The sequence below is a fragment of the Chiloscyllium plagiosum genome, chromosome 12, assembly GCF_004010195.1.
Source record: "Chiloscyllium plagiosum isolate BGI_BamShark_2017 chromosome 12, ASM401019v2, whole genome shotgun sequence".
Taxonomy (NCBI): Eukaryota; Metazoa; Chordata; class Chondrichthyes; order Orectolobiformes; family Hemiscylliidae; genus Chiloscyllium; species Chiloscyllium plagiosum.
In genome coordinates, this window is record NC_057721.1 from 48,120,957 (window position 1) to 48,134,008 (window position 13,052).

At 39.6% G+C, this 13,052-nt stretch overlaps 1 protein-coding gene across 1 annotated transcript in view; it reads left to right on the forward strand.

Moving 5' to 3' along the window:
• stxbp5l (syntaxin binding protein 5L) overlaps positions 1-13,052 on the forward strand; it is a 546,595-nt gene that overhangs the window by 222,872 nt on the left and 310,671 nt on the right. Inside the window, exon 6 of the mRNA XM_043700990.1 lies at positions 11,056-11,119. Within this exon, the coding sequence (XP_043556925.1) occupies positions 11,056-11,119 (64 nt within the window). The remainder of the gene's footprint in view (positions 1-11,055; positions 11,120-13,052) is intronic.

The following is a 13,052-nucleotide window of genomic DNA, read 5'->3' on the forward strand; positions in this document are numbered from 1 at the left end:
TAAAGACTATCCTCCTCGTGGCTGTGAAGATCATTGTTTCCCTTATATTCTACATACTGGGTGTATAAAGGCAGCAGCAGGTGACATCAGTTCACCATGCATAGAAGCAACAGGAAAGTAACAGAGGCACTATTGAGAAAGAGCTGGGATTTTATCCTACTATTTGCAAGATGGAAAAGCCATGGATTCACGAAAATAGAGGGACCACAATGTCAATGGGATTGATACCACAGGCGCTTACCATTGTCAGCATGCACTTGGCATGTAACCAAATGAAGGAGTTCATCTCATTGAATACCCACTATGCTATTATCCTGCAATAAGCTGAAATAGCAACTGTGTTTTAGCCTGCAAATCACACCACAGGTTGCCTGCATGCTGGCAAGAGCTACCTATGGCTTCCACACACGTCATGAGGTCAGTGGTCCTTAAAGCCATAATGTAGAGCAAGTTGTCAATCCTCTAAAGTAAAAAGTTCAGCAGGATCTCTGCAGCACATGCCTGAGAGGATTTTCATGCTTTTGATAGTTTGCATTCTTCACAACCTTGGAATGAAAGGCTAACCAGTGTTACAGTGCCTCCTGGAGCAATAGAAGGAACTACATCTACCATGTATAATTGAGCAGAGAGAGAGGGATCAGATTGAGTTTTGCTTCAGTTGAAATAAACATCACCACACCCAACATAGTCTTATCATTTTCAAACAGCACATCCAGTTCAAGCTCCCAAGTATTCAATCCCCTGGCCAACATCACTCAATAAAGGCCAACAGCAAAAATATCACTCAATAACTTCATCCTGCAATATGTCAATCATAACAGAAAAATAAAACTATTCACCCATGTGCATTCAGTCTTGCCTAGTTTGGCACTTTAGTGTTCCTAATTGTCATATGGTTAGTGGAATGGTGCTGACTTTCAATGGGAAAGAGAGCAGTTGACATTATAGAATGCTAAACTTTGAAGACCTGGCGCTGGACTGCACCACTCTGGCATGGCTTTTGATTTGATTTGAAGTATTATTGTCTCCTGTACCTAAGAACAGTGAAAAGTTTTGTTTTGCGAGCAGTACAGCAGATCATAACATACAAAGACACAATGATCATAGGGTGATTGAACAGAATGAGGAATACAAAGTTACAGCTGCAAAAAATGTGTACCACAAAAAGCAAGATCAACGTTAGATTTGAAATTGAAGAGGTCTATTTAGAAGTCTAATAACAGCGGGGAAGAAGCTGTTCTTGAACCTGTAGGTACATGTGTGTTAAGCTTTTGTGTCTTATGCCTGATGGAGAAGGTTGGAAGAGATTATAACCAGGGTGGGACAGGTCTGTGATGATGTTGCCTGCCTTTCTGCAGCAACGAGAAGTGTAGATGCAGTCCATAGATGGAAGGTTGGCTTGTGTGATGGTCTGGGCTGTGTTCACATCATTCTGTAGTTTTCTTTACGGTCCTGGGCACAACAGTTGCAGTACCAAGCCACCATGCATCCAGTTGGAATGCTTTCTGTGGTGCATCTATAAAAGTTGGTGAGGATCCTTATGGATGTGCTGAATTTTCTTAGCCTCTTGGGGAAGAAGAGGCATTGTTGTACCTTCTTGAATGTTGCCTCAGTGTGGATGGTCCAAACTACTGGGAGTAATTTGAGCTGGCTGGCTGACAAGCAATAGCAAGGGTGTGCAATAGTACAAGGATGAATGCTGCCATTCTCAGAGATAGCAATAAGCTTTGGCTCCATGGTGGCATTGCACCTCAGCAGTTTTAATAATCTGCTGAAGCAAAGATTGGTGGACTACTGTGAGAGTCTGCATCCCCAATGCAATCTGCATCCATCCTGGTAATAATCTGAGTCTACACACCAGGAGTCATTAATCTACTGATGAAAGACTTTTGCCCAAAAGGTCAATTTTCCTGCTCCTCGGATGCTGCCTGACCTGCTGTGCTTTTCCAGCACCATTCTAATCTTGACTCTGATCTCCAGCATCTGCAGTCCTCACTTTCGCCTATCACTGGTAATGTATCTGGCATATATATGTGCAGAGGAAAGTTGCATTCAATTTTGTGGAGACATCAGAAGATGTACCAGGTGGCAAGGAACTCATATAGTAACGTTTGTGAATTAATCTCTGTATATATTTCCAACTGAAATTTTGGTGTATCACTGGGTGTAATTTCATTATGTAATATACAAGCTCAAATGTAGAAATTGCAGAACATTTTATGTTGACTTTGCAATTGTCAATGTATTGCAGATAGCCCTAATCTTGGTCAAAAGATACTGACACAAAGACACAACGTGATAAAGTGGATTGTTAGTGTGAAGTACTGATGATTGGCATGTACATAGAAATATTTAGAAGATAAAAAATAGAAACAGGCTGTTTAGCCCAAGCATTCTGTGCTTGCATTCACCCTCTACTTGAGCAAATGGTTCTAATCACAATTACTCACTCTGTTCTCTTCACCCCTTTTCCTTCGTCTACCTATCTAATCTAATCTTGAATGTTGATATTTCTTGTCTCACCATGAATTCCAAAACCCACAACTCCTAATGTAAAGAAGCTTCTCATGGAAACATAGATGGCCAATGGAACAGCTGTGTGATGGTATAGAGCACGTAAGAATGGAAATTGTAGTTGGAATTTGAGGAGCTGGTACAAACCATCTTGTTAAAAGGTAGAGAAGCAAACAAAATATTTAACAGTGACTGGCGCTGAATACAGAGCAGGATCGAAAGAGAAGTTTAAAGAATTGATCAAAGGTAACTGAGTAAAATGACAAAATCTCTATGGAGGAGCTGAAAACGAATGCAGGAACAAGACAGATACTAGAATTGAGGCAATTCAATGGAGAACATAGCATACATAGAAATCAGGTATGAAAGTGAAGATTAAACCTAAAAGCCAGCAGCAGTGCTAGGCTAACCTTAATTTTCCCTATTTCCCAGGTGTGAGGACATGCCTGTCATGCCCACATACCAGCACTGGTTCTGGTGGAGATGAGCAGCATGCTGATTTGGTGCTGCCACCGCATATGCATGATAACATTTTTGACTGAGTGGCTAATACTGTGCTGGATGCCTTTGTATTCAACAGGGAACTGAACATATGGTGTTGATGCAGCTGACCATCTGTTCTTAAAGGCAATCTGCCCTTCTCAAAGAGAGGGCTCTGAGAAGCAAGACTAATGTGCACCTCAAAAACATTTCAAAGGCTAGTTGTCATTGATCACAGGTGTACAAGAGGCTGCCAGTAGAGATAGCTGGTGTACAACATCCAACAAGGCAATCTAAAAGTTGAAAACAGATGCAAGATTGCTGCAGAAAGATGCACATAATAAAAGAAGTCTGCTTAAACCAGACCCATTTCACACCACAAGTTCTTGAGGTCATTTCCTGGCAACTAGTGGCATGAATGTTGCTTGCCACTTATCAGTCCAAGCCATAGTGCTGTCTAAGTCTTGCGCAGAGGATGTTTACAAGAATTGCAGTTATGAAGATAGATTTGAGAATCTTGGACTGTTTTTCTTGGATAAGAGAAGACTGAGAGGAAATCTGATTGAAATACTCAAAATCATGAGAAGTCATTTTTTATAGAGAGGAGCCGATAGGTAGTAGTTTCCCTTTCTATCTACGGCACTTATCCTTCAAGATGGTAATAATCGTGGGTTTGGAGGATGCTGTCGAAGGAGCCTTTGTGAATTTCTGCAGTGCATATTATAAATAGCACACACTGCTGCTACTGTATATTGGTGGTATAGCAAATTAATTTTTGTGGATTTGGTGCCAATCAAGTGGAGTACTTTGTGTTGGATAATTTTGATAAAGCTTTTTTGAGGATGGTTGAAGCTGCACTCATTCAGACAATTAGGAGTAGTGTTCAGTCTTTGTGGAGTCAGGAGGTGAGTTACTTACAACAGGATTCCTAGCCTGTAGCCTGCTCTTGTAGCTTCAGTACTTACTGATTCCGTGCTGTATGACAATGATTCTCCATATGGCTAGTCCAGTTCATTTTCTGTCAATGATAACCCTTAGTTGGTGACAATGAGAGATTCAGCAATGGTATTGCCCTTGAATGGTTAATTTTTTTTCTTATTGGAGATGATGATTGTTTGGAAGTTTTGTGGTGCAAATAATGCTTGCCACATGTCAGCTGAAGCCAAGATATTATCCAAGTCTTACTGCATTTGGATATGAACTGCTCCAATTTGAACAGAATGAAAACTTTCCCACTTATAAATGGTGAATGTGTACCTTCCATTAAGAAACTTCACCTTTAAGCATTTCATGTGCTACGTTGATTCAAGATTGCAACTTTACCTCATATTAGCCTGTTCATGCCACAATGAGCTCATTTCCTCCTATCCTGACTCCATCCTCTCTCCACTTGTCCACACTCTGCCACTTGCACCCGCGATTCCCCAATGCCCTCCACCATATTGACAATTTCCATTTCCCTGGCCCTAACACCTCCTGTTCACCATGGATGTCCAATTCCTCCATACCTCCATTCCCCACTATGATGGTCTGAGAGCTCTCAGCTTCTTCCCTGATCAGAAGCCTGAACAATACCCACCCTCCATTATTCTCCTCTGCCTGGCTGAACTTGCTCTGTCACTGAACAATTTCTCCTCTAATTCATCTCAATTCTGCCAAGTCATAGAAGTGGCTATGCACATCCACATGGGTCCCACTTATGCCTGCCTATTGATGAGGTATGTGGAGCAGTCTTATACTGGCCCCCTCCCACAACTCTTTCTCAGTACATCGACTACTGTTTCGGTGCCACTTCATGCTCCCATCAGGAACTTGAAAAATTCATTTACTTTGCCTCCAATTTCCCCCCCACTATAACATACACGTCATCCATTTCTAACACTTCCTTTCCTTGACCTCTATGTCTCTATTTCAGGGAATAAACTGGCCACTGCTATCCACTACAAAGCCACTGACTCCTATAACTGCTTTCACTACAGCTTGTCACAACCCATGTCCTGCATGGACTCCATCCCATTCTCCCAGTTCCTTTGCCTACATTGTATCTGTTCAGATGATGTCACCATCCATGACAACACTGCTGACATGGCTTACTTCTTTCATGACCGAGGTTTCCCACCCACTGTGGTTGACAGGACCCTCAATCGCATCCAATCTATCACCTGTGATTCCAACCTTGCCCCTTCTCATCACTCACAACAGCATGATTGGGTTCCCCTTATCCTCACTTTTCATCCATCCAGCCTCCGCATTCAAAGGATCATTCCCCGCCATCTCAGACAACTCCAGCAGAACGCCACCACCAAACATTTCTTCTCCTCACTCCCCCTGTCTGCATTTTGCAGGGATTGTTCCCTCCGGGACACCCTAATCTATTTCACAACCACTACCACCACACCCTTTCCTCATGGCACCTTCCCATGGAACTGCAGAAGGTGCAAAAACTGCCCTTCACCTCTTCCTTGCTTACCATCGAAGGGCAAAAAGAGTCTTTCTGGGTGAAGCAACATTTCACCTCTCCCTCCTCTATTCTTGTGTATTGTATTTGCTGCATCCAATATGGCCTACTCTACACTGGAGAAACCAAATGCAGACTGGGTGACCGGTTTGTGGAATACCTCCAATCCGTCCACAAGCATGACCCCAGCCTTCCCATAACCGGTTATTTTAGCACAGCATCCTATCGTTCATGTGTCTGTCCTCAGCATGCTAGAGTGTTCCAATGAATCACAGCAAAAACTGGAAGAACAACATCTTATCTTCAGACTAGGCACTTTACAGCCTTCTGAACTTACTAGTGAGTTCACACGTATAAATTGTGAACCAACTCCCATTTCTTCCCTTTCTTTTAGCTTATTATCAAGTCCTCCTCTCCCTCCACCGTCCCGGTTACTCTCTTTTCAAGTTTGGCAGGAGACACACCATTGTTCTGCCATTCTGACATTTTGTTACTTAACCTGAACTATCAACATCTTTTCTCCACCAGCACTCTACACCCACTGCCCCCACATCCTCCTCCCAAGATATGTCCCCTTCACACTTCAATTTAGCTCTGATGAAGAGTCACCTGGACTAGAAATATTAGCTTGCTCGCTCTCCATGGATGCTGTCTGACCCACTGTGATCACCAGCATTTATTGTTTTTGGGACAGATTCCAGCATCTGCAGTAATTTGTCAACTGTCTTAAATTGTTCTTGATGTCTTTGTTCAACGTAGTGTTGGAGTGTTGAAAATACAGTTTACAGGTAAGCAGACAAGTCCCTAACAAAGTTTAGAGTCCCTAACAAAGGCAAGTGATCAGGAGATCATTGACATATTATCAGAATCACCACAAATTGGGACCTCCTAATAAAATTTGAAATCTTTAACAGTGTTTAGAGTTATGATTTCTCGATTTAAGTGTGTCCATTACAGAAAAATACACCATAAAGAATTGCTTAGCAATTGAGAATGCTGGATCTGTACATACTTAATATTTTAGGATTAATGGCCAAACAACTGAAAGATCCACAAGAGATATGGACCACATTAGAAGGTTAATTCAGAGTTAGATTGAACTCCTAAATCTGTTGACTAACATTCAAATCATTTAGATAGAACCCTACAAAATTCACAGATGACTTTGTGAGCAGATGCAGAGAAAAGTGCTCATTATGTGATTTTTCAGATGTGGCATTAAATATTTAGTTGGTAATTGCATCCGTCTCCAACTGCTAGGCAAGTTTTCTAAGCAAACTAAAGACTTGTAGTATCATGTAGCTACTAGAAGGTGTACTTAAGTGCAAAGCAATATCAACAAAGTTAACAGGTCCCAGTACAAACTTATCAGTTGACACATTCATAAGAAGAGAAAGTGAGGACTGCAGATGCTGGAGATAAGAGCTGAAAATGTGTTGCTGGAAAAGTGCAGCAGGTCAGGCAGCATCCAAGGAGCAGGAGAATCGACGTTTCGGGCATGAGCCCTGAAGAAGAGCTTATGCCCGAAACGTTGATTCTCCTGCTCCTTGGATGCTGCCTGACCTGCTGCACTTTTCCAGCAACACATTTTCAGCACATTCATAAGGAGACCCAAACATTGTCTTTCTGCATGCAATCAAGGAAATGTCAGCTTTCAATCAGCAGTGACAGCAGAGGCAGTGGTCTACACCAAAGCATGATGCAAATTTGAAAACCATGCACTGACCTAAAATGACCATGCACAAAGAATTTCTTTTAGCTACAGTAAAGACCATCTGCTATCCACCTGAGGTGTATACATGAAGTGATCGACAAACAAAAATCTGATGATGGAAACAATTAATCAAAAAATAATGACCATATGTTTCACAGCCAATCTCGTGGAAAAATATCAGTAATATTGCACTGTCTGAAGCATTTGCAAAATTCCAAATTATCTGTCCTCAGAAAACTGGTGACTATTCATTATTGAGTAAGATTGACATGGAGAAAATGTGAATGACGTACTCCTGCAAAAAAAATGTGCCAATGATGAAAACCTACCAAAGTAAAACTTTCAGCATACAACAGTCCACCCACTTCACTTACGGGATCATTAATGATGGTGTGCAAATCAATTCACCAGGATATCATAGTTGTTCTATATCAAAGCCAATGATAAACCAGCAATTTCTGGTATAACAGCATAGCGTGATTTCATACTAGTCACAATTAAGGCAAGTAATTAGATATCAGAGACACAACAGAAACTGCAATAGCTATTCAAGAAACATGAAAAGAGCTGAATATGAGAAAAAAGGAATGGAGAATTTCACTAGCTTCTCAATTAATGGAGCGAAAAACAAAACTCTGCTGTGGTGAAACAAAGGAAGATTCAAGAAGGAAAAGCTGAACATTCAGTTCAGGATAAATCCAAACGTGAGACTCCCATCTCTAAGATTTAGGGGAGACCTCTGCTCAGCTCACTGATGGGTGAGTGCCGAACCAGAGGACACAGCTTAAAAATACGGGGTAGACCATTTAGGACAGAGTTCAGGAGAAACTTCTTCACCCAGAGAGTGGTGGCTGTGTGGAATGCTCTGCCCCAGAGGGCAGTGGAGGCCCACTCTCTGGATTCATTTAAGAAGGAGTTGGATAGAGCTCTCAAAGATAGTGGAATCAAGGGTTATGGAGATAAGGCAGGAACAGGGATACTGATTAGGAATGATCAGCCATGATTATATTGAATGGCGGTGCAGGCTCGAAGGGCTGAATGGCCTACTCCTGCACCTATTGTCTATTGTCTCACATAGATGAATGAAGAGCTGCAAGAGGAAGAAAGGAAGCAGGATGAACTACAAGCTCTTTATCATCAATTCAATGAAAAGATGCCAGCTTATATGGAGTTTTGGATCTATGTAAAACAGATCAGAATAAACAGGCGCAACCACAGAAGCACTGGCTTAAGTTTTGCAAGTTTCAAGAGAATGACAAACCTGAAAAAACAGGTTGAGTTGGACAGGAGCTGTGATTTGCTTCTCAGTCCTTTTAGTTAGCAATGCCAGTAGTGATGCTATAGTGAAAGGACTCAAGCCAGGTTTCAAACAAGCATTGATACAACAAGAGGTTTAAGCTTCACAGAAAACAGAAGGAAAAATATGGTTGAAGAGGCTGAATAGTTATTTATACAGATTATGAAGGAGATATGAACAGAAAGCTAAACCTTTGATAAAATTAGAAGAATCCAGAGTCTAAAACCTGATCCTAAGGAGTAAACATAATTGTATTGCATTAGGATAAGGACTTCTACACAGTAACTACAGTCCGTGAAAGAGAAACTAAATAACCCTTCCAACAAAATCATCATCACAAGATCTGGATAAATAAGGAGAAGGTGGGAGAATGACACTAGGTGCGATATTCATTAGAAAAACTGGCACAGGCATGATGGGCCGAATGACCTCCTTCTTCGCTGTAACAATTCTGTATATATTAGCTTGAAGGCAGAATTGATTAATATGTAGAGAATGGATAAATGGAACATTTTCAAATTTTGAGGCTGCAACTAGTTGAGTGCTGCAAGGAATAGCACTGGAGTGCCAGCTATTTACAATTTACATTAATGATTTGGACACAATCACTGAGTAATATATACAGGTTTGTTTTTAATTTACTTTTTCATAGAGTATTGGCATCTCTGACAATGGCACTTGCTGCCTATAGTGTCGCATGTAGATCACACAAGGGAAGACCAGCAGATTCCCTTCCCTAAAGGGCATTAGTGAACTTGATGACTTTTTTCAATTAATGATGGCTTTGTAGTCACTATTACTGAGAACTTAATCCCATTTTTAAAAAAGTTAAATTCTATCAGCTGCTGTGGTGGGATTGAACCTGGATACAGAGGATTACAAGTGACATTGCCATTTTGTGTCTATTTCAATCCCATTTAAGCTGTCAGGATAGCTGAAAGAGATCACAAAGAAATGTAGAGAGGTTAAGCGAGTGGACAACAAGGTGGCAAATGCAATATTATGTGGGAATACCAGTAGGAATGTTCAGCAATATTTAGCAATAAGAATAGAAAAACAGAAAACTATTTTCAAAGATGTTAAATGTTGATGCTCAGACACACTTGAATATACTTGTGTAAGAAGCACTGAATGTTAGCGTGCAGGCACAATAAACAATTAGGAAGGCAAATTACAAGTCACCTTTTATTATAAAAGAACTGGAAAACATCTGGCTTTAGTTGTATAGTGTACCTATAGTACTAGATATTTGGGTACTATATTTAAGCAAGGATGCACTTGCTTTAGATGTGAGAAAGTTAACAAATTTGGTTCCTAGGATGAGAGGATCATTCCATGGTGAGAGGCTAAGTAGATTTGTCTTTTACTGCACGGACTTTAGAAAAAAGACAGGTGATTTAATGGAGGCGAACAACATTCTGATAGGCTGGATAGTGTAGACTGTAGTTTTCCCTTACTAGAGAATCTAAAACACAAAAGCACGTCCTCAGGAAAAGTGGAGGAATCATTTGAAACTGAGACAAGGACAAGTTTTTTTGCTCAGATAGTTGTGGGCCTTTGAAATTCTGTATCCCAGAGGGTTGTGAAAACTCCATCATTGAATGATTAGGGAAGATAGAATTTTATTTACCTCTGAGATGGTGTGACGGTGGCATTGAAACAGAAGATTATTCATGATGGTAATGTATGGCAAAGCAGACTTGATGAGCTATATGGTGTACTCATGCTATTCCTGATATTCTTATGTTTCTAGAGCTGAAAATGTGTTGCTGGAAAAGCGCAGCAGGTCAGGCAGCATCCAAGGAACAGGAGAATCGAGGTTTCGGGCATAAGCCCTTCTTCAGGGGACAAGCATGAAGAAGGGCTTATGCCCGAAACGTCGATTCTCCTGCTCCTTGGATGCTGCTTGACCTGCTGTGCTTTTCCAGCAACACATTTTCAGCTCTGATCTCCAGCATCTGCAGTCCTCACTTTCTCCTCGAAGATTCTTATGTTTCTAGTCAAGTATAGAATTCAGTCCAACATATTCCAAAAGAATGACCAAAATAACATTGTATTTAAACAGTAGTATATGAAGATAGCATAGTTCTATGAAAGATCAGGCATAAACATACTCCTTGTACTCAAATTACATTATTGTGTCAGCATCAAACACAAAAAGAGGTAACAAATTATATTAATTTGTACCCTTAATACTTTGCACCATTATTGCTGGAGCTTCCCTTGTGCCAATACCTACAACAGACATTGGCTGACCACTGTTGTGCTTACGAAATGAGAAGGGGTATCCCTGATTGACTTGCCTCTCCTTGCTTTTATTCTGTCAAGGGCATTTTACCTTCTTCATTTTCATAATCTCTATGCAGAAAATTTATTGCATTTTAAGCTGATTTTGTTGCACCACTTATTTTTCAATGAATGTTTTCTCTTAATCATTTCAGCTTAGGGAAAACTTATTTGTAGAAGGGTCTACAATATACAATGAGTAATTGCAGATCTTGCAAACCACATAGTAATGCTGGTCTGTTTTGTTTAAATCAAGTTTTATTTTTTCAATTTTTTTTGTTATGAAAATTATATATTTTCTTGCAGGTCTACAAAAACTCACCCTGGCCCTGTTGTTCATTTAAGTGACAGTCCAAGGGACGAGGGGAAAGTAAGTAAGAAAGAATAATAACATTTTTTAATGTTTTTTTCTGTTGTTCAGGAACTTCAGCTGAGTTATTTGGGCTTTTGAATACCAAATAAAAAAATTAAGGTAAATAAACAAAATGCATTAATGATATCTGTTTATTTTCACATTTATTGCATTAAATATTAAATCTTCATAGCATCACAACACTTATTTCTGCTTTAATGGTTAAACTAAAGGGGCAATCCTCTTTTAAAAAAAAGCAAGTTAAGTAGTTCATAATGATTTATTGTTTTCACTCTTACGATAGAGTTAAATATTTTCCTTTACTTTGCTTGTGAGTTCAACAGATGTTTAGATCTACAAAGCAATAAATAGATGCACATCACTTCTAACTTGTTTTCTATCTAATGAATCCATGGAATGTTGCAACAGTCTATTCTGGTATTTTCCTCCATTTGAGAATATTGTTCCAATTGAATTTTCCAGCTTCCTGTCCATTGTCACGTAACTAATTTTGCTTTAAAATAATTTATTAACTCTATTTCAATAAGAGTGTATAAAACAAAAGGCATTCCAAGTACAGTATGTACCCTTTAGTAATTTTTAAGCTTAACCTAACTTCATGAGCATTCATCACTATCTTCCTGATCAATGGAGACATTCTATTGTTAGTTATTCTAAAATAACTCTTCAACAGCATGATACATGTCTTGACCATTTCAAATCCAGTGGAGCAAAAAAAACAAATTGGTTAATGCACAAGTTTCAAAGAGGGTAGAATTTTAGAGAGGTGAATGTAGCTAAGGTTGGTATATAAGCAAGAGAACACCTCAGCATGGAGGCATTCTTAGAAACATGATTAACTTTGTGAAAATGAAAAGTCACCAATATAAGAGGGCTGTCAAAGCAGAAGGAAAACCCTCTGGTTTCGGCCTTACATCTCCATAAAATGTTGTGGGTAAACTATCAGAGCTACCTTTAATTCAGCCACTTATTACAATATCTCACAGACAATCAAATACTGAAAAGAATTATTTCAATTTTATTGGATTTGGCAACCAAAATAAGACCAGTTAAGTAAGCAAGTTAAGCCTCATAGCCTGTAGGATTATACACCCAGACTGGGGGCAAAGATTCAGGAGGCAGGCAGGATTCAAGCAAGTGGAAATTTTTTTTATAGATATTTTTATTAGAAATTTAACATTTTTACAAGTTTACAAAAATAAACAAAACTCTCAAGTACAAACATCGATATATAATTAAATCTTAAATATACAATAGCCAAAATTTAACAAAAGAAAAATACCGAGAAAAAAACAAAACTCAACTAACTACTAATCATTCCTGAAGAAGGGCTTATGCCTGAAACGTCGATTCTCCTGTTCCTTGGATGCTGCCTGACCTGCTGCGCTTTTCCAGCAACACATTTTCAGCTCTAACTACTAATCTAACCTACAACTAACCAGAGTGTATATTTAAGTCTCTTACATTATTCAAATAAGAGAGAAAAAAAAAACAAAAAAAAACAACGGATAACATAGAAATTGGGTACTGAGATACATGCTCGGAATGTGTTAACATCAAATGTAACAAAACCCGTAATCGTGCGGGATTCCTCTCCTAAGGGGCCCCGGACCAGCCAGGTTCGTAAGCTCAATTAAATAAAAGCCCTTGTTCGGATAGCCGAAATATCTGTATTTATGTAATGCAAGAAGGGCTGCCATATTTTATAAAATAATTCGGTCTTTCGTTGCACCATATTTGTAAGGAAGTCAGGGCAATACATTCCATAATTAATCTGTGCCAATTTGAAAGTCCGGGGGGCACTCAGCCATCCAGTTTACCAAAATATTTTTCCTTGCACAGAAAGGGAGAATAAAAAATAGTCTCTTCCCGTACATGTCCAGGGAGGGAAAGTTTGAAAAGCCCAAAAGGAGAGATACAGGGTCCACTT